We start from the raw sequence: 23,261 nt of genomic DNA on the forward strand, positions 1-23,261 counted from the left end.
TGTCAAAATGCTTTCAAATATAATCCTTCAAACTAGTTCAAGAACACAGAAATCAAATCAAATATTTAATCAATAATCAATTTTCTCAAGCAAGACCTAAAAGTAACATTATGTTGAAGAATTTACAGGCTTCTACAGGATGTAGTGAGTATCACAATAACCTCAGTGATATCCAACTTCATGTAATAATAGCCCAGCATGGGTCCTTTGACAGTGTAATTTTTTTTGTCATAATAATTCTTCATGCTAAATATCCTGTTATTACCAAAGTACAACCCAACCTGAAAAGTCTTCAGCCAATCTTGCAGTTCTGGAGGTGGCTGGACACTTGTGATCCGACGCCGCTGTTGCCCTTGTCCATTTGCAGCTCTCAGGTCGCCAAAGGTGGTAGGTGTTGCTGCACATGGAACCAGCCCTGTGGTGCTGCTGAAGAAAAACAGATTTCTAAAACAAACTTTGATTCAGAACAAAAATACATTTTCAATGATTACAAGCATTCACAGATCAGCACTCAAAAGACCACCCTAAGTCTTACTCATGCCGATAAATTAACTTACATTTATATGGCATCTTTAACATGGCAAAGTGTCTCATGGCACTTCACAAGACTTATCAGAGATGACAGAGATAGGAAGAGAGGGAAGTAAGGCTATTGTAGGTTGAAAACACAGGTTGAAGGCCTTTTAAATTAAGCTGCCAGTGGATTGGGACCCAACACAGAACAAGGATAAAGGTTATGGGTGAAAAGGACTTGGTGAGGGTTACAAAATGTTTTTGGATACTATGTGTTGGATGACTTGGCCCCTTTGGGAATGAACAAAGTTCATTTGAAGACAAAGTATTGGAAGAGTCAATAATCTGGTTTTCTGCACAAAGCAGAACAACAAATCTAGCTCAATAAAGATTTTAGGTCATTAAAAGAACACCTTTATAATTGGACTCACTTTAACAAAGAAAAGATAAAATCTTTCATAAAATGAGGGAGGGCAGGAAGAAAGAAAAACTTGCATGCACATTCAATCTTCTGCATTCTGAGGATAGAGGGCACATCACTATCAAGAATTTTTTTTGGAGCCAAAAGCCAATTTACTCAACAAGATCTCTTCAAAATTATTGGTAGTTGAAAGTTCAATCCGGGGTACCACATTTAAAAACTCTGTTTATTTTTCGAACTGCACTTTGAAACATGCATTGTTGTGTTAATATAGCCTGTGAACTCAAAATTCATACTGAAACTCTAGCTTCTACCTTAGCAGTGAGCACCACCATGGAGGCAAACTGACATACTGATATATGGTATTAGAAGTGTTTATACAAAAGTGGCTGCTGAGATTGTGATATTCTACATGGAATCAAAATATGGCACTAAAGACTGTTAGAGTGGAGGGTCAATATGCCCTACATTGAATGTCAATCTGACTTGCATAAATATAGGAACTAGTGAATAGAAGTCATTGGAAGAGTAAAACAAAAAAACTGCGTGTTTTCGGGTATTCCTTCAATACCGTAGATACTTATCCAGAAACGTTTTATACAGCAAAATTGTAATCAAGTCCATGCTCTGCCCTCAATGTTGTCCATGTTGAAAAAGGTATGTTTTTGATAGAGAAGAGGTAACAGACCAAAGAGAAACCTTTAAACAAATCTGACAGTCAGATTTTTGGCAACCAATTCGACATTATCTATTTACTGCAGATGGACTGATATGCCTACAGTTGCCATACCCCACACACCCACAGTTTACATGTGAACACAAAATCTCATGACTAAAAATGTATGGGAGAGAAATAAAAGAGACTAAATGATTAACAGGTCTTATTGCTGCCCCCAGTTATAAATATATCTTGTCTCACTGGAACACACTATCATACTGTTGTTTTGGTCAAGTTACCACAAACAAAGTGCAGTAAATTACTGAAAATGCCGAATCAGTTTTCAAAATAACAGAATGATGAATAACTTTTTTTCCTTCCAGCAAAGAGCTTGCAGTCTATTGTTGCCCCCACGTGCAAGACCGCCCCTCTTGAAATCATAATGCCAAATTCTTCAGCAGCCCCAAAGAGTCCTCTCTGCAGGGTCAAGCGTCTTACACATTCAAATTATTTTCGTAATGTGCTTATTGAACCGTGATCTTCATAATTCCAAATGGTGCAAGGAGTAGTAATGAAAGAGTGTGACTGGAGAACAGCCATCACAGCCAAGCAGTTAGAAAGAATTCTGCTGAAAGCCTGCACTGTTTTGCCTTAACAACTCAGACTTTAATAATACTGCAGAAGGTTCGGGGAGGCTGAAGGGTTGAGTGGGGGGTACTAGTGGATGATATAGAGTTTGCTTGCAGAGGCACAGCATATTTTCAGCAACATGAGTTTGAAGGTTATACTGCAGTATATCAAAGGACATGCATGAGTCAATTTAAATATTAGTTAACCTATCAGCCAGCCTTTTGAATTCTCTATTTTACAGTTGTCAAGTCATGTGGTTACCTTGAGCCAGTACCAACAAATGAGCTTGTAAATTGTCACTGCCAAGCATTAATTAGACACAATCATGATCATTTGTATGGAAAAAAGCGTCTGACTAAAAATTAGTATAATATAAATTTTCACATGTGTAAGAAATGATGGATTTCAAACATTTCAATATCCCTATTTTGTTAGTTTTATTTATTACACATCAGCTTAAGACTTTGGAATTAAAGTACAATTTAGAATCACGTCTGTTGAACAGAAATTCAGGTTATTAATGCCTCTGATCACAAAATTTATCACTGTACTTGTACTTGTTTTGTGCTCATTAAATAAAAAAACTCTAAGAAGGAAAACCAATTTAACAAATGGACAAAAAAGCACGTAAAGAAATCATGATGATTCTACAAATCAATTTCGTGCTGTACATTTGGCAAATGTTGAGTGCTTAGTTGATGATATACAGTGAAGGGTTTTATCTTTAAGATCATGGCAGCCAAGGATGTGATAGACTAAGATGTTACTACATTAGCAGACTATTTTGTTTGCCAATAATGAAAGTGTTAATATGGGTCTAAGAAAACAAGTCAGGAAAACCATCCCCCTTAACGGTTTGTCTGATGGCTACCGGTCAGGTTATTTTGACATGTCAGTAGCAGTTGCTTATTAATGTACATGAAGCAGTCTACCCTGCAGCCCATACTACCAGATTATGATTGGGCCAAAATTAGTCTGATCTTCATGCTTTGCATTTTATGCCAAGAAACTGCCACATCCCATTTCTCTTTCTATGCCAGCAAAGAACAAGTGTACAAAACTGAGGCAATAGTAAACTAATGCATTACTGAGTTGAGCACATATTCCATGAATTCCATTTTCAAACTCAAGCATGTCATTATAGGCCAGGTTCAGTTCATTTTCTAACAGGATGCACTGAAATAGTGTAGCAGGATGTAAAACATTCTAGTGACCCAAAATAGTCAATGTCATCTGAAGTACCATTTACCTTTTGTATTCCGAGCCTTTGCAAGGTTTCTTCCCTGAAGAGAAAGACCGGACCTCAGGGCCAGGGTCCAATTTTCTCTTCATCTGTAAAAGAAAAAAAGTGACTTTTAAAGTTTAAACACCAAGCTAAACACTTATCTTTGATTCTGATACCCAAACTATGCACTTTCAAATTTAACCAGTGGCCATGGTAGCTTAATCCTTACAGTAGTAAATAAGTGTAGAAGGTGTTATGCTAGCTGGAATTATAAGGAACTTGAATATTAGTTATATTGGCCTCAATGTGGATTAAGTACTTGACAGCTATTTTAGCATTCTGAGTGGTAAACTCATGTTATTTTAAATGTCCATTATGACCAAAACATAAATGGTCACTGATGTACAATATTCAGCCAGATTTAAACATTGCAGCACGTGTCCTCTTTCTGCAGATTACAAACAAAAATCATTGTTTAACAGACTGGGACAGAGCAATAACCATGCAAAAATGACGTCAAAGAGTGAGAAATGTAGACAGAGATCGAGAGAAAGTGGTATGGAAGATTTTTGCTTTGCTTTGATTCTAAAAGCAATTTATTACACAACACATCTAATAGAAATTCAAGAAGAATTTTAAATATGTAGTTATCTCAGCACTGTGTTTCGGGGAAGTTTCAGATTCCTGGTGTGGAAAATAGTGTTATTGGGCACCTCTAACTTCTATAAGCTGTAGAACAATTCTTAAAATTAAAAAAAACTCAATGTATACTGGCTCTTCTTCATACTGTGAAACATTAATCACAAATTTAATTCTTGCTCTTCCACCGAAAAAAAATAATTTACAAAATTAGGCGTATTATTCTTGCTCTTAGTGACCACAGAATACAAGATTAATCTTCAACAGTTCACACCGCAGTCTGGCAAAAATATTAAATTATAGTTTCAGAAATGATTTTGCTTATCAGCTTATTCATTCACTACTTGCTTGCACCTGATCTGAAATCCACTGTAAACAACATAAAGACAGTAACAATCTCCCTAAATTTTTTTGGTAAAGTAGTCATCTAAAAGGTCAATTTTTGCGAATACATTTAAAAACACTGGCCATTTTTTTGTGAGAGCCAAGAATGGGTTTATTTGTTGGTTATTGGTTTATTTGAATTCAGTCTTCGTTGATCTGATTAGCAAATGTTAACACTTCAAAGAGAGAAAAAAAACCTTTGGTTTTATACACTGAATTAAATTGGTACATATCGTCATAGCCTAGAAATGTGAAATAGACTGCAGCAAAAAAGTGAGTCATTCATAACTCTGTTGCAAATCGACATTTTCACAGCTGGTAAACGCTTCCCGCTTTATGTGATCCGAGTGAAACCATAGGAGGGATACTGTACTGCATCACTACAACCGATAAATTCTTCATGCTCAGTACAAAACCGAATTGCTCGTTTACTACTAATAATGTTACAAAAATAAAAGCAGACAAACCATGATATATTCGCGACAACAGCAATTTCCGCTGTGATTGCACTATCAAATCAGCGTATGATGTGGATATTTGCGAAGCTGCGACACTATTTTTGAGCTGCTGTAAAGTCAGAGGTTACCAACTATTTAAGTACTCACGAGATAAATCGTGACCACAGAAACATTAACCTTGGTCACCAGCAAGAAAACAAACATTTTCACAAATTTTCTATTCAACGTTAATTTTGCATTGAAATCATGGCCGTATAAGATCAGTATTTGAAAACAAAATATGTCGTGGCAGCACCAAACGGTGTTGCCATTTATTACATGTTAAAATCAATTCATTTCCAGAAGACAGTTGGTAATGCCCAATTCCCTTTTAAAACGAATTAGCCGCAGATGTTGGGTAACAGGTAGCAAGATTTAAAACGGACAATTTACATTGATTTTGCTAGAATCTACAATATTCACAATTACTGTTTACTTCCAGAATCCAAGAATCTTAAAGATTGCTCTTTACTTTCCAGTAATTAATCAGCCTTAATCTTACACCGATGAGGTATTACCAATAATTTTAAAAGGTGTAGCTAAAACGGGCCATAGTCAGGCTGCATTTGCTCGCTGTACTCCGCGCAATGCACACGCGTGCACTTACTTTAAAAAAGATCATTTTTAAAGTGCCGTAGAAACCCATTTTTACAGCTGGTTCAAATCCCTGCGTGTTCGGCTGACGATTGCTGGTAGTGTGTTCCGTCAGGTAGATCCTGCGATGTCCCCAGTATGGACATGCTCAGACACGTCAAATAATGGGAAAGCGTAAACTACCACTGAGCAAACTACCATCTATAAAGCTAGTGCAGCTCGCCAATTTCAGACAGAAAACTGCACTGGGGCGTCGGGGGACGGGGGGTGGTGGTGGAATGAAAAGACGGAGAGCGGAGACAGAAACGCTTGCCTTGGAGAATCTGTTCTCCAATGAACATATTCTTGTGTCTGGCAGATGGATCAAATTGCACTCCGCTCCACCCCCTGCCTGGGGAAAAACGAAATGGCAGAGTCCAGCTCCTGACAATGTGAGTTGCACGTCAATTAGATGAACAAAGCTCCAGGGAGTCCGTAAGCAGAGGGGGAGCGAAACGGAAGGAGGAATACAGCCGGTTTCTTCTGATTGAATTTAGCTCAGCCACCACCCCGCCTCCCCATCAATTTGCCAGCCTGAATTCTGCGGGCAAGTGGAATGTATGGAATTACTAATCAGATCTGTGCCATCCGAGAATTGTGTCTCTACTGTTCACAGGATCAGATTAAAATCGGCATTAAAAAATCTTTCTTCCCGCTCCATTATTTGCTTTGCTGTCTATATATCGAAGGACACAGTTCTTTTACCGGCTCCTTTGGCCTGTTTAGATAATTTCACCTGTCTTTTTCACAGTAAACGTGATGCAGGTGGTAGAGAACTCAGCGCTCCCCATCTGCCAATGATCTCCTCCCATTGTCATGGCAATCTCGGAGTTTAAGTGGCAGAGGTCGGCCACCTACTTTGGAGTTAGTTTTGCTTCAAGCGCGTTCTCGGAACCCCTGGGAGTCAACTCCCAACCTTTACACAGCAATGAGGAATGCCAAGCATGCAGAGGTCACGCTGGCTCTTTGAAGCGTCCATAACCCGTTGTCGTTAACCTTCTGGTGTGCAATTCCTGATCATCAGTGCGAAGATTTGAGATGGCAGGCTGAAAGCTTCACAACCAGAGAGGAACCTTTACAAAACAGGTGTCTACTTGAACCTCAGCAGTTCAAAATCAATTTCACACCCAATTTCTTTCTGCCTTCCTCAAATGAATAGGCTTTTTAAAGCATTTTCCAAGTGGCAATCAAAAGCACACTTCATTTTCTCAATAATCTTTCATGTTCAAGTCAATGCAAACATTTGCATAGGTCAGGTTCAGAGACCAACTTTATTTGGCTGGTAGAACTGAAAGTTTGACCTAGAATTACACTGACATTAACCCTTTACATACAACTAATGCAAAATATTAACAACAATATTAGCAAAGTTAAATTTGCAATTCTTTTTAATTTTATGGCTCTGCTGATTTTAAACATTAATACAGAATCTAATGTGGATCAACGTTCATCACAGAGTCAAACTGGATACAAAAGTTATGAACAATAGGCATGAGGAATAGCTAGTTGTTTGAGTATTTATGGCCAGTCACATAACTATACTCAAGGAAGATCAATTACCTTTAATTGACAGAAGGGACAAGCAAGGTGGTAAGTTTGGGTGGCGGTAAAGAAACAGAAGAGAGCAGGGAAGGAAGACAGGTCAGATAATGTCAGGATAAGATTTCTTGACTTGTTGAAATATTTGAGGCACTTTTGAGCCAAAAAATACCTAAAATTCCAGCAACACAGAAAACTGATGTTAGACTACATACAGGACAGAAATAATGCAACATATTAACTGAAGTGCAGATTTTCAAATGTTCTTGGTAAATTTCTAATTACAATTCACTTCAGCATATTTTGCTGACAAGTATCCTAAAGCACTTCACACTCAGGTGCAGAGGCAGAGACTTGGAGTAGGTGGAAGGAATTTTTTTAGAAAGTACTTAGGGAACAACTGGTTCAAATATTGTCGTACTGGGATTAATGTCAAAATACATAAAAGATCAGAGTTAGAGGAACACGATCTTTGGTGATAGGATTGAATTTATTACTGGAGAGGTTGCAGAGATGGGGTATGAAGCAACAATGAAGTAATTTAAAGACAAAGACAAGGATTTTGAAGAGAAAACATTGTGGGAGAAGGGGAAGTAATATCGGTCAGTGATGGGGATCGAGGCAAACATGGAACTGGATGCATATGGTAATTTTGCACAAATTAGACTTTACCTGGTTGAAGAAGGGAGGCCTGGATGTAGAATTTTGAAATAGTCAGTCTAAAACTGAGGAGACATGCATGATGGTTTCAATGGTAGAAATGTGTTGCAGAGGTGTATGTAAACATCAGAAATATCTTAATGAAAACCAAAGAACTGCAGATGCTGTAAATCAGGAACAAAAACAAAATTACTGGAAAAGCTCAGCAGGGCTAGCAGCATCTGTGAAGGAAAAAAGAGAGTTAATGTTTCGGGTCTGGTGACCCTTCCTCAGAAATATCAGACGTATATTAGAAATAAAAGAAATATCTTGCGTGGGAAAGAATAGGATGGGAAACTATGCTCATGCTGAAAAATTAAGTCCGGGTTTAGTGCCACCTGTGCAGGATTAGGTAATTTATTCCGTGAACTGTTCCACTGTTAAATGAATTCACAGCTAATCTGTGACATCACTTCATTTTTCTTTGGTTCATATCTCTTATACCACTTAATCTTAGTTTTAGGTTTAACAATTGATCTAGCAGAAGAGAATTCCATACTTTCACTACCCATTGTATGTAGGATAAACTCTTAAATTTTCCCTGGAAAGGACAGGTCTGGCCTGAATTTTTTGATTATAACACTAATTTTAGACCCTCCAACATTTAGAAATGGCTATTCTTTCTGTTCCCCTCTGTCAACTTCAACCAAATCACCCTTTAATCTTCTGTTTGCATAATAGCTCATCATATTCAAGATAAAGTTCCTACAGGGGGAAGGATTAGGTGGAAAGACAGATGGTGAAGAAGACTGAAGATGAAAGTTTTAGATTTCCAAATTTTCAGTTAGAGGAGCTGTGATTTATCCAGAAGTGAATTTCAAAAAGTCATCCCATACTACGCACAGGCCAAGGATCAGGGGATGTGGTAGTAGGACATTTGAAAGCCAACCTCACACATGTGGGAAGAATCAGGTTTAGGCCTAAACTGTCACCATTCCATTAGATCATTATTAACCTATATATCACAACTTCATTCACCCATTGTAGCTCTGTAATCCTGAGTACTCTTTGCTAACAAATTTATGAATCTCAGTATAGAAATTTTCAACTGGCCTAACCCCAATAACTTTCTGGGGAAAGAATGTCTGCAGAGAAGAATTATACCAGCGACCTGGACTGCTTTAACACAGTCCTCACTACTACCTCTAATCCAGTTCACTTGACATAAATGACCAACCACCCATTAGTACATTTTTTCGTAAATGAAAAATGGCTAATAATGTAACACCCCGACGAAGAAGGGAGGGAGGGAGAAGGCAGGAAACTATAGGCCAGTTAGCCTGGCCTCTGTCATTGGTAAGATTTGAGAGTCCGTTATTAAAGATGAGATTGTGGAGTTCTTGGAAGTGCATGTTCAAATAGGGCTGAGTCAGCACAGCTTCAAGGTGAAGGTGCCTGACAGAATATTTTGAGGTGGTTAGCAAGCAAGTCAGACAAAGGATAGCCAGTGGACAGATTTTATTTGAATTTCCAGAAGGTCTTTGACAAGGTGGCACAGAGCAGCCTGCTAAATCAAATAAGAGCTTATGGTGCTAAGGGCAAGGTACTAGCATGGATGGAGGATTGGCTGACTGGCAGAAGGCAGTAATTGGGAATAAAATGATTTTTTTCAGGATGCCAAGCAGTAACTATTGGAATTCTGTAGTGTGCAGTGTTGGGATAGCTATTCACATTATACGCTAACAATCTGGACAAAGGAACTAAGGGCATTGTTGCCAAGTTTGCAGATGACACAAAATAGGTAGAAGGACAGGTAGTGGTGAGGAACCAGGGAGGCTGCAAAAGGACTTCGACAGGCTCAGAGAGTAGGCAAATGTCAGATGGAATACAACATAGGAGAGTGAGAGTTTATGTACTTTGGTAGGAAGAATAGTGGCATAGATTATTATCTGAGTTGGGAAAGCATTCGGAAATCTAAAGCACAAACGGACTGGGGTCCAGTTCAGAACTTAAGGTTAACATGCAGTTTCAGTCAGCGGTTAGGAAGTCAAATACAATGTTAGCATTCATTTCAAAAGGGTTAGAATACAAGAGCAAAGATATACAGCTGAGACTGTGTAAGGGTCTGGTCGGATCACATGTGGAATACTGTGAGCAGTTTTGGAGCCCATACCTAAGGAAGGATATGCTGGTGTTGAAGAGGGTCTAGAGGAGATTTACAAGAATGATCTTGGAGATGAAAGGCATGTCATATGATGAGGGATGAGGACTCTGTGTTAGTACTCAATGGAATTTAGAAGGATGAGGGTGGATCTGATTGAAACTTACAGAATACTGAGGGGCCTGGATAGACGGAACATGGAGAAGATGTTTCCACCATTAGGAGAGACTAGGACCTGACAACACAGCCTCAGAGTGAAGGGACAATACTTTAGAACTGAGATCAGGAGGAATTTCCTCAGCCAGAGGGTAGTTAATCTATGGATCTCATTGCAAAATCATTGAATGTATTTAAGATAGAGATAGATAGGTTCTTTATGGGTAAGAGGATGAAGGTTATGGGGAGAAGCCAGCAGAATGGGCTTGAGAAACGTATCACCCATGATCAAAGTAGACTGATGGGTTGAATAGCCTAACTTTGTTACTATAGGTTATGGTCTTACGGTCTAACTGTCCAGTAGCTTTGTCATTTTAGTACATTACTACAATGGAGATGAGGAAAAGGAGGCAAAATTAGATTAGTGTTGACTCCTGAAGTTACAGCATAGGGAAAGGAATACAAATCATTATTGGAGATGTGGTGGCAATATCTGGATAGAGAAGAATGGACAATTTTCCAGCTGACCTATAATGCCAGCATCGGGGAGGATGGGATGGGTCAAACATGCCAAACTCTGGACAAGTCCAGGATTTATCAAGAGTTACGTACACCTCAATATTGGTACAGTACAAGCAATATTCTATGAGAACAATTCCTAAATTTAAGACGTTTATTTGGCCTGCTCTGCCATTTAATATGGTAATAACTGATCCTCCATCCCAAGACCAAATTCCTGCTCCTCCTCAATACCTCAATGATTTTAATGTTTAGAAATTGACTTTCTTAAATGTATTCAGTGACTTGTCCTCCATAGCATTCTGTGGTAGTCCAGATTCACCACCCTCTGAGTTAAGAGACTTCTCTGCACCTAAGTCCAAAATGGACTGCCCTGTATCCCGAGACCTTAACCCCTTGTTCTGGATGACCGGGCAAGGTAAGCATCATTCCTGCCTCCAGTTTCTCCAGTCCTGTCAGAATTTTGTGTGACAATGAGATCCCTGTCCACTTTTATAAATTCTTATGAATAAAGACCTAGTTGACCCAATCTCTCCTCAAATGATAATCCTGTTGCCCAGCAATCAGTCTGGTGAACCTTCGCTGCACTTCCTCTCTGGAAATTGCACCTTTTCTTTCGTAAAGAGACCAACGCTGCACAGAATACTCCAGACATTGTTTTACCAAGCCGTGTAACTGCAATAAGACTTCATTATTCTTGTACTCAATCCTCTTGTAATAAAGGCTAACATACTATTTGCCAGCTTACAATTATCAGTTCACCAACACTTGTCTGAAAAGAAACAATACTAATTTCCTCCAATTCCTCTTTCTTACTCGACAAAGTTAATTGTGTCTTCTTCCATAAATCAGTTGGTTAATTGCTCTGCCTATTCTTTGTATCCACAATCAATGGTTTCATTTTAGACTGTAAGTGGCCTACATTTGTCTTCACTAATCATTTTATTTTTATATACTTATGGGAGCTTTTTAGCCCACATTTAAGTCCTTTGCAAGTTTACTCTCATACCCCCCAACCCTCATCAATCTCTTGGGCTTTCTTTGCTGAATTTGAAGCTGTTCCTGATCTTCAGACTTGCTACTTCTTCGAGTAACTTTGTACTTAATACTATCCATCGGACCATTTTTTCCTGTTAAGTTCCAATACCAGAAATGAATACAGAACTGAAGTGCCTGCATTAATTCCTTAAATATTAGCTATTACCTAGACATTGTCATGCCTTTTAATTAAACTATCCTATCTATGTAACCAACTCATCCCTCATGCCTTCAGGTTTATATATATTTGCTTATATTTAAAACTGTAATTTCTGTTGTTAAAAAAAAATTCTGTTTTGGGACTATAAGCTGAAGTGCAAGTTAACTACTGCAACTGAAATATCAGGAGAACTTTTGCAACTCAAATAAAAAATCAATGTGTTTCATACTGTTGAGTTGTCCAATAAAATGTTGCATTTTAAAGCAATAAGATGGAGATTTTGAGATTCAGTAGTGCCAAAAATTTCAAATAAAGGAAATTCTTCCAGAAAACAGCCCTCTGATTAGATAAACTACAGAGCTTTAAAAAAGCAAGTACTGAAGGAAAGAGAAACTTAGTCATAAAGGACAGAGAAAGGCCCTTTGGACCATTGATTCTGCACCAGTCAAAAACAGCCACCTAACAATTCTAGAGATAATGGGAACTGCAGATGCTGGAGAATCTGAGATAACAACGTGTGGAGCTGGATGAACACAGCAGGCCAAGCAGCATCCTAAGAGCACAAAAGCTGACGTTTTGGGCCTAGACCCTTCATCTGATGAAGGGTCTAGGCCCAAAACGTCAGCTTTTGTGCTCTTAGGATGCTGCTTGGCCTGCTGTGTTCATCCAGCTCCACACTTTGTTATCACCTAACTATTCTAATCCCATTTCCCAACATTTGGCCAACAGTCTTCCACAGCATGTGGACCAAAGACATTTATCTCTCTTTCTCTCCATTTTGAAAAAAAATCTAAAAAAAAGCTTAAAAGAAAGAATCCTAACAGAAAAGGATTGGGTCTAGCCTTGTACAATCGAATTGGGAACAGCTGTCGCCCTATAAACAACAGCAAGTCATTACTGTGAAAATCAAAAAGACCCTTCTGGACTTTTGATCTTTTGGAGCTTTATTTACCCTGACCATATTCATTTCCATCTGTAATATGTATTAGATCCTTTGCCTTTTGTCTGTCTCAATCATGACTGAATGAATGTTGGTGTACATGTGTGTAATTTTCTAGATTTTAAGGGGACTATTTAAATTGTATGGTCGTAGATTAAAAATCCTTTTTTCTCTCTTTTTTTTCAGAAAGGCAAGTGTATTATAATGATTGTATTGTTGATGAAACTTGGTCAGAATTGTTTTAGTCCTGAATAGCAGTCAGTGAGACAAATTGGTTATTTAGTGTTCGCATCGGGATGTTATACATTTTTGTGATGGACTGTAGAACAGTGGATCATGCTTACTGGTGCATTCTTCCCAATTACATCATGAAATTTTGCACCGAATTTCATTCTAATGTTATGGGGACTCTTCCCAAAGGTCTTGACACAAGAAGAGTATTAATCAACCTGTTCTTATTGTGCAACACCACATCTGGGATAAATGAATTCTCAAGTTGATTCCTTAACATACTAGTTCAAAAACAAATCTTTTGCACATTCCAGGAATTCATCTGCCTCAGTATTATTGCTAATATGATTTAACAAGTCTATACATAGATAAAATCATCCATGATTACTACAGCACCCTTATTACATGTTCTTTAATTTCTGATTGAATGCTGGGTCCAACCTTACTATTACCATTTGGAAACTCCCAATAATATTTTCCACCCTATGGCTTCTTCGCTCAACCCAGACCAAATTAACATCAAGATTTTTTGAGCCAATATCCCTTCTTAATATCACACCAATTTCATCCTTTACTAACAATGCCACCACACCTCTTTTTTTCTTGTCGTCCCTAAATACTGAAAACTCTTGGATATTCAGTCCCAGCCTTGATCACCCTAGAACTATGTTTCTGTATTTGCAATTATATTATACCCGTTTACAGCTATTTGCTTTGTCGTCTACCTTGTTGCAAATATCTGAGGATTCCCACACCTTGCTCATTATAGATAGTTGCAATTGATTTTGGGACCATAGTTATGGAATGAATAATTTGCCAATATTCTTGTTATTGATTTGTATCCAAGACCCAGCTGAAACGTAACAAGAGCAAATTACTTGGTGATATCTTTCGAACTTCAACAACCAACTAATATTTATTTGGTGGACCATTCATGTAGAAATAGCTGCTTCCCAAATAACTGTATCACAACAAGGTAGGAAAGTAAAGATTTGCATGGGGCCTCACACCCTGTGCACAGCTTAGCAAATATCAGCTTAAAATGACTCAGAATTTCATTGCACACAAGGTGGTTGTTCAACTTGTTGCATCAATGCTGGATCACACAAAGAGAGTATTCTATTTAATCTTATTCCCCTTTCTTTCTTAGTCAAATATTTAAAAAAATCATTGTCTGCGGTTCCCATCCCAATCCATTCCTTTAACACTGACCCCAGCTCTCTCCATGGCAATTGTCTGAGACTGAAGCAGACTTCTACAACCTTGGTGTGGTGTTTGACCCAGTGATGATTTTCCACTAAATATCTGCACAATCACTAAGACAATTTTAATCTCCCTAATATCGTCTGACTTGTACCTCACCTCATATGTTTTTGAAACACCCTCCCATGCTTTCATTGTTTGTGGACTTGTCTATTCAAAAACATTCCTGGCCTGCCTCCCTAGTTCCAAACGTGCAAACTTGATGTAATTCAAGGCTCTGCTAACCTGTAGTGAGTCCCGTTCTCTTGTATCCCCTGTGCTTGCTGAGCTACATAGGGTTCCAGTTAAGCAACATTTTGATTTTTAAATTCTCAATGTTATTTTCAAATCTTAGGGCCTTACACCACCCTATCTCAATATCCTCCCACAACTTTACAACTTCAAGAGATTTCTGCATTTGCACTTCAGGCCTATTCACCAATCCTTTCCAACTGCACTTCCATGGCCATTCATGCTTTGGTTGGAGAGGCCCTAGAATCGAGTGCATTCTTTAAAATCACTCTGCTTCTTGTTCCTCCTCTAAGATGCTCCTTAAACCTCATTGTTTGCCCAAACTTTTGGTCATATGGTCTATTATCTCTTTATTGAGCTGTGTGTCAATCCTGTGTTTGCTAAGCATTCCTGTAAAGCAACTTGGCATGTTTGATTATGTACAAGGTGATGTTGAAATTCACGCTTTTGTTTATTCAATTCTTCAATAAAATTTATTATACATTTTGTTTCCACCATGTTTCATACAAGATCATTGCATTTCTATCAAACACCTTTGCAAAAATAATCTAGTGATTCAGTCCTTGAAGTCCTTTATTTATTGATACATGAATTGGAAAGAATTTATGCCACAATCTCTCACCCTTAACACCCATCCTCAGTTCATCTAAACTTAAAACTTTGAATATTTGTACTATTCCTTAACCTTTCATGATTTATTAGAAAGAGGTAGTCCTAGTCTTTTCTTTTAGTGAAATCCATTCTTGCTGGACACGACAGCACAACTGCATCTTTACTCAACATATGTTGTTTCCCATTCCTTTCCCCACCAAATGTATCACCTCACATTATGAGCAACAAGTTAAACATCTTATTTTGTGTATTTCACTTGCAGTCCTATTCCTCTATTTATTTTGGCTGAAAACTTTGACGTTATGCTATATTCACAAACTGATAATATATCTGTGGCACAGCCCATTATCTGCCAATGAAAACATGGAAGATGGCATCAAAATGAGACACTCCAAAACCTTGTTCCAGAGTCACCTTGTGGCCTTAAGATGTAACTACATTCTGGTAGTTCTCATGATACAAGTGGAATTGCTAACACAGCATATTATAACAGTAAATGTCATTAAAAAAAATTAAAAATTGTGACAGAACATGGAGCAGCAAGCATAGAAATAAAATACGTATGGCGCATTAAGGGTGCAATCTGGTAGTGGCTGAGATTCCGCTTCAACTCCATCTACTGGTCCACTTTGCAAATCCCTTATTTCCAAGCTATCAAGAATTTACTTATTCCAACCCTGAATACAAGTAACAATGGAACAGCGACATTGCGATTGACACTAAGAATTCCAAAAATTCATAACCCTTCAAGTGAAGAAATTTTTCCTCACTTCTGTCCTAAATGGTCAACTCCTTATCCTGTAACTGTGTACTTTTGTTCTAGATTTTCCAACCTCTCACTGTCAGCACTTTCAGAATCTGCATGTTTCAAGAGGGTCACCCTCTCATCTTTCTAAACTTCAGACAATACATGTTAATTTTACTCAGCCTTTCATCACTTCCAAGGCAAATACATCTTTCCTTAGATATGGAGACCACTGTCTCATATGCCACTAAAGGTTTGGTCTCACCAAAGCCTGAGACAACTGGAACAAAACTCCCTTGATCTTGTACACCTGTCTCCCTGAAATATGAACAAACATTCAAACATTTAGTTTAAAATTCTTGCTTTGGACAAAAGTATGTTGATTCCAAAATTAATCTGGGATTCAATTCTATTATTACAATCAATTTTGTTCTCCAGAGGATCTTATATTATGAAATTAATAAGTAAACCTGCTACATTACACAACACTAGATCTGGAATAGTTTTGTCCCTAGTTGGTTCCAAAGTCTACTGTGTTCTATAAACTTTACAATTGAGATAAATACTACTTATTCTAAGAATGTGCGTCTAATTTTTGAATTAGCAACCAGTGCGTTTTCTGGAAGTCTGAAGTTAATGGTTAACTTTTAAATTTTCGTGTAGCCATGGTGATCTATTTTAAAAAGTTCTGAGGTCTGGCTTTATAGTGAATGGGTTTGGTCCACCATTAATGGATTTTTATTTATTTCAAGTTTTCTTTGATCCAGCAAGCTAAATGATGGGACATCAATGTCTGTTAGAGATTTATGGGACTTGTTTTTAATTTAAGCTTAAGGAAAACTTTTGGGTTTCATCTTTTGCTTCAGGCAGGACAATCTTGTGCAGCTGTTGGAATAGGATGGTCGTATAGACTTGTGCTCCTGACTAGGAAGGGTCTATAGTGAACTAGGTTAATTTAGAGTGAGGAGTTAGTGTTGTAATAGAATGTTGAAGAGGTTATTTAAAGCTCATTACATTTATGCTCAGATGTACAATAACTCCAGGAAGAAGCCATCTCCAGGTCCTGTCTAAAAATTGAAATCCCAAATGATTAAACCTATTGAGCTATTAGATAAAGAGACTCTGGTATGGGTATTGTACAAGTGGTATTTTGGGTACTTTGCAAAAGTGGTTTTATTTGCTTTCAATTTACAAAGGAGGGTTTTAGAAGTAATGGGATTAAACTTTTAATCTATGTTTAAAAAGCTTTGATTTTGTATTGTAGATAGATGATTTGGGTCATTCTAATTTATATTCATTTCTTTTGTTAATGAATTTCTGTTTCATTGTTAAAGCGACAATTTCAATATCACGTACCAAAAACAAAAGAAATCAAAATACAACCCATTAAATCAAGTTCCTTTCTAGGATCTGACTCGTCCAGTAGCAATGTCAGCTGGGATTATAACTGTTGTTCTAGGAAGTTCTTGCAAAAGTATTCAACAATTTCTTCTTGCTGATTCTACTTGCATGTAGTGTCTAATATGTATGAATGTTATTACTGATTTTGTTACAAGTTCCAGTTATTTCTTGCTTATTGCTCTGCCCAACAATGTGACTACTGATGGTAGTCTATATACTATGTCCACCAGCATTTTCTGATGCTTACTACTCCTAATCTCTACTCATACTGATTCTACTTGTTAATCTTGCATCAAGATCATTTATTACTATTACACTTACATCATGCTTCATTATCAGGGATAGTATTCGTCTTGATCTGTCTACCTGTCTTTTCTAAATGCTGCATACTCTAGGATATTTATCCCAACCATAGTCACATTGTAGCCATGTCTCCGAAATGAAAAAAGATTTGTGGAGGTAAGGAATTGAGGTTTGTCCAAAGGGAGCACACCAAAACTTCTTAATCTGTAGACTGAAAATAGCAATACACCTAACACCAAATCTAACAGAGCAGGGAATGATATGGAGATACACTTTTCTACTCTGAAAAACATCTATTAGCCACTATCTTTTCTCTGTCCTTCAGTTGACTCCCCATCTATGCTGGCACAACTTCGTTAATGGTATGTACCTTAAGTTAATCAAAAAGCTTTAACCTACTCATGCACCCAGACACTACTCATGAAATACAGTCCAATTATCAATAATTCTAACTTCTACAAATCCATGCTGACTGCCCTTAATTTAGATGTTTCTAAGTGGACTGCTTTATGGACTGTCAACCCTCTGCTTATATTATGTTGATTTGCCTTTGCTGGTGTATCATTTTCCTGGGCCCATTTATTACATTGACAATACACCCAAATTCAAGACTAGGAGACTGAGGGAAGTGCACCTGCTATTTTTTTTCAACTTCCCTTTACGTTCTAAGAATGGCACAGTCAAAATTTAATGACATTCACACTTAGTGTTCACCATTTTTTCTTGTATTAATACTTCATCTATAATTATCAATTTGTCTTAACTCCACACCTCCTTTCACCTTCAATAATGTTATTTTAAAACCAATTATCTGAAACATTTCCTTCTCTAATTACTTCTACCCATGTTTGTAAAATCATTTGCTTTTTCCTCCTGTACCTGAAAATCTTTGCACACCCCTGACTACTGAATCCTTTTCTTCCTGCTTCTTTGTATTTTCTACTGCATGCTTAGTCATTACTTGTGTAGGTAGTGCTATCTTTGGCACAGATCCAAATCTCATTTTAATATGTTTCACTGGAAGTTAGAGAAATGATGACATTTATATCGTATAGTATTGCCCTAAAAATGTCTATTTGGCACAATAGATCTTAATCAGTGGTTATGCTCAACACCAGCATCATGCCACATTTGTTCACCTAACCACATCAAAATATCTTGTGACCCCTTATATAGCAGTTATATTTCTTGTCGAAGTGTCTTGTTTTATATCAAGCATCTGCCCATCAATTGCTACATCTGCCAACTGTTCTTTCCAATTTATCTGTAAAAGCGGCACTTTTAAAATTAGTTTACATATACTTCCTGCTAGTACCTATATTTCTGCTTCTTCCTTTTCTTAAATATTCATATAAAATTGTCACTGCGTCAGAGATGTTCGTCTTCTTTTCCTGCCAATTACTCGCCCACTTAGTTTCCTACAAATTCATCGTAGACCTTTGTTCATCCTCATTGGACCTATCTGACCTATAAACGTAGTACTACAACAAAAATGAAACTACATATTTTCAGACACAACAGAAAAACCCCTTCTCTTTTTATTATTTACATGACTGTCTATTTTTGGATAATTGTGTCATCTTTTATAATGGCCGTGCTACTTCTGCATTATTTTCTGTGGCTATATCGGTCCGGATGTTGCAGTCAGTGTTTACAACTGTCCAGAGACACTTCATGGGCCTTTGAGTGGCAACTTACAACACTGATACTGAGCCATAAGCAGAGAGGGAAGGGGAGAAAATCAGAAATTGGAAAACCATTTAACCTGTTAATATGAATGACAAAATTCTGTAGAAGGTCATTGGCAATTTGGTCAAGTCTTCCCTGAATTTGATGAACTATCCTAACCACAACTGTGCTGGTAGACTCATGCTCAATTGTTTATGTGTGGTACAGCAGACTGGATATCTGTCTCATCAGCCTGGACTTTGACAGGCCTTAGACGGAATATCACACACCTACATGATGGCTGTTCTCTCCAAAATGGGTACAAGTGCTCCACACAAACGTCTGTGCTGCAGTTCCAATCAATGAATGAGAATCAGAAAGCTTTCTGATCATATCTGGAATCAGGCAGGTTTATCCCTTCTCTCTTATCGTATTTGTATGTTGCATTTAAACTTTTGCTGTGTCCATTAGGAAGAATGTAGAAATGAGTGGCCTGACACATCATAGGCCTTGGGGGCCCTCAAGTGAAAGCCTAGCTGGACATGGAGGAGTTACCATTCACTTCTGAAATCTGCAGTCAGTGCCCAGACTGCTGAACACCTACACTAGTTAAAATAAGCTCTGAAGGCTAAGGTAAATTGTAGGAAGAAAGTAGCCATGTTCTTTTGGAACGGGGCCAAGCATTAACTTGTTGTCTTTACCAGAAGATCTATGAAATTTCTTGGGGTATGGTTAGGAAGGGCTGGAGCATGTGCTTAAAAATGAGGAGGAGAGGCAAAACAAAAACTGGGCATATGGGAAAGATGTTCCCTTTCCACGGTGGTAAGAACTTGGTCGAAAAGTGCTCTGTGTGCTGTTTATGGCATAGGTCTGGCCCTTTCTTAACTCCAAAGCTGTTGTTATCACTCAAGTCATCTTCTGTTTTATCTGCAGTTGAAATGGACTTTGCTAAAACTGATGTACAAATTTCTACACGAATGGGTACAAAATATACCTAGTGTTACCCTCATCCTGATGATCACAATTACATCCAGTTACACATGAATACTTAGTACGCAAAGACCAAGTGTCACTACAGTCTGATGTTCTACACATTCTTGGTGTTCCAAAGGATGGATTTTCTCAAGTTGCTGTGGAATCCTCCAAGCAGTTGGACATTCTGTACCACCATGCTTGTGGAAAACGTTATGCAGAAAAACACCTTTGACAACAATTCTTTCAGGCAGTGGTCTACATGTAAAGTTCCAAAAGCCGTGAGAGAAAGAGAGATGGTAGATCCTGTCAGATGGCTCCCTGCACAGACTAATTTGGCAGAAAGCCTAATCACCAGAACTTTCAAACGAACTCTAAGACTGGAGGTGAGAAAGGACCTCCTTGTCACATCCACACCTGGAGTCTCATCCCTCTATATGTTGTCTGTGAGTTGGCTGTGGTGGGGAGGTTTAGGACAACCATCACAGATGTGCAATGGGAAGGCCAGAGTGATTACTTTGTAATAATTAAATCTTATAATAGATAGTTTTGAGAAGATTTGTAGCTCAGGTTGAGGTTCTGGATGTAAGTTATAATAGCTTTTAAAAATTAACTTACACCTCCATGCATCAGTCAATGTTACTGTTCTATTTTCATGATAAGCATTGATTAATTTAACATTATTCCTATTGCAAAATCTAGGCCACTATCTATTTTGACACTATTGTGATGAAAAAAAATCCATTGATTTCTTAGGTTTATCATCTATATCCATCAAGTTAAAACATAGACATCGCTTCTTAAAATAAGATGGCACGAAGTAGAACACTCAACTGGAAGAAAAATGGAAAATTACAAGAAATCCTAAATGTAGCAAGGAAACCATATAATATTTATGTTGCACAACTGTTTCAGCGCATCATTGGCATTTTTAGGGCAGTGAACAGAGAAGTTTACGAGATAGTTAAAATTTCTAATTTTTGAGGTTTTTTTGATACATATAAAAAAGTCACTAACTGGTAGGTTTTATTAGCCCCATTTTTCATGCATGCAGGTTAAAAGCATGTTGAGCAAAAGTATAATAACTGATCTGATTTATTGTTACTGCACACAATTTTAAATACTACCCTGTCAATCAAACCTCCAGAATTCACAGAAACTTTATTTCTTCCAAAGTTCCACATATTTTTACAATTGTTATAAGTCATTCAAGCTCCTTTTGTAAACAAAATTGTAAATGTAAACAACATAATGCCAGTTTCAGCAGGAGTTTAGAAATCTAAGTCCAGTATCTGTTGTTGGCAATATAGAGAGTGAAATTATACTCTGAGAACCATCACCTGGTCCAACTAAAAACAGCATAACTTCTTCTGTCCATGACATCCTCTAAAGCATGTGCAGCTTTGCATGGTATTAATCCCATGTATTAACACAAAACTGGGATTTACAGACACATGGTACACCGCCTTTCACTGTCAAAATTAAAAGGAAGGCTAAAATACCTTCCAAACAGAAACCAGTCACTTTGTAGAATTGTAGAGTGGAACCAGGGTACCCTGCAGAGTGCTGTATTGGGTCGCTCAGTCAGTATGTCAAGGTTCCTTCAAAGGACATACTCATAATATTATCACTATCATAGTTTGAGTTATGGCTTGAGAATATAAAGACCTTATTCTCCATCTTGTATCAGTATCACTTGAAGCATGATAATAAAAAAGACAAGTTACAAAATACTGAAAGCTTAAACTAAAATAAAAACTAAAGGCTAAAATCTCATAATGAAGCACATTGAGCACGCTATCGCTTTCCCTTTAAAAGGATGCTGATCTAATTTTTTAAAAAGGCAGTTAGATGGTCCTGAAAATATAGTTCCACAGATGTCCTATAATAAAATACAATTTAAAAACACCAAAAAAAAAGCAGTTTTGCATGTTAGAAAACCTAACACAAGTCGAACTTTGGCCAATTCCATCAGTTTCTTTCTTTCAAATTGGCATCATATTAAAACAAAAAGTTCATGTGACATCACTGCTTCTTTTTGGCACAAGTACCCCCTACAGGCAGAAAGTGGCTACAACAAGTCTGTTATTCTTAAAAGTAGCAGTTTTAAAGGGAGCAAGACTAGCTGAATAGTTTTTATTTATACTGACACAAAGTCAGAGATGGATATCTTGGATTGGACAGGTTTTGGAGGACAGTAGAAACTGCATTATAGATTGTACAGCATCCAGTGATCTTTACAGAATTACAACTATTCAAACAACTAAGATGCTGCTTGGCCTGCTGTGTTCATCCAGCTTCACACTTTGTTATCTTGGATTCTCCAGCATCTGCAGTTCCCATTATCTCTGAATATCAGGAGTCCATTTTACAGATCAAGTGATAGATGATCCTGAGCGAACAGCTCTGAAAACCTTGCTTGCCATCAGCAAGGTAGGTTTTCACACAATTTAACATCCAATCTTTCCATTAAAATTCAGAAAGATCCACAAAAGATCTAGGAAATTCTCAAAGACAAGCTCAAGCTAAGAATTAACTTTAAGAATAAAGATTCTAACTCATGTCATACAGACAGCAACTGCAAGAGTCTACAGGACTGTTGACAGAAGATGTCACAGCCAAGAGTGTGAGTATAGCTTGCCTGAAGACTAAGTGACAAAGACTCATTGGGTTAGTCATCACTTCATCTGAATCAAAGTCTCAGAAAGGACCTTTTTGGTATAAAAGAGGCCATATCTTTGATGCATCAATTGAAGATAGACATAAATATGAAGACATAGCGGCAGACCAACAACAAATATATGTTGCTATGGTTAACAAGCTAACAAACTGACAAAATCTGGACCAGATGCAGTGAGATACACCTACCCAAAAACTGTCCAGCTTTTCTCGATATCGGTAAAACATGAGGCAGCAAGATCATTGGGTATGGGTGTGCAAGAAATCTGGTTCCAAAGCTCAAGTCAGACCCCAAAACAATTACAGGTGACTTAACAAAATGGCACAATACCAGAACATTGACAGCAAGGAAAATGTTAAGGTGGTATAAAAACATTAACGAGGTTCATAATCGACCAAGTGAA

General features: G+C 37.7%; 1 protein-coding gene across 9 annotated transcripts in view; it reads right to left on the minus strand.

The window, feature by feature from the left end:
* Nucleotides 1-23,261, minus strand: part of fbxw7 (F-box and WD repeat domain containing 7) — a 327,970-nt gene that overhangs the window by 34,298 nt on the left and 270,411 nt on the right. For 7 of the 9 annotated variants that reach the window (XM_059645310.1, XM_059645305.1, XM_059645295.1 and 4 more), the window contains 2 exons: nt 3,472-3,554; nt 282-426 (listed from right to left, as the gene is read on the minus strand). In XM_059645310.1, coding sequence (XP_059501293.1) covers nt 282-426; nt 3,472-3,554 — 228 coding nt within the window. Of the gene's footprint in view, nt 1-281; nt 427-3,471; nt 3,555-5,574; nt 6,064-23,261 lie in introns of those variants that run through there. The other 2 variants (XM_059645313.1, XM_059645312.1) reach the window with 2 other exon arrangements.

Source organism: Stegostoma tigrinum, chromosome 1, assembly GCF_030684315.1.
Source record: "Stegostoma tigrinum isolate sSteTig4 chromosome 1, sSteTig4.hap1, whole genome shotgun sequence".
Taxonomy (NCBI): domain Eukaryota; kingdom Metazoa; phylum Chordata; class Chondrichthyes; order Orectolobiformes; family Stegostomatidae; genus Stegostoma; species Stegostoma tigrinum.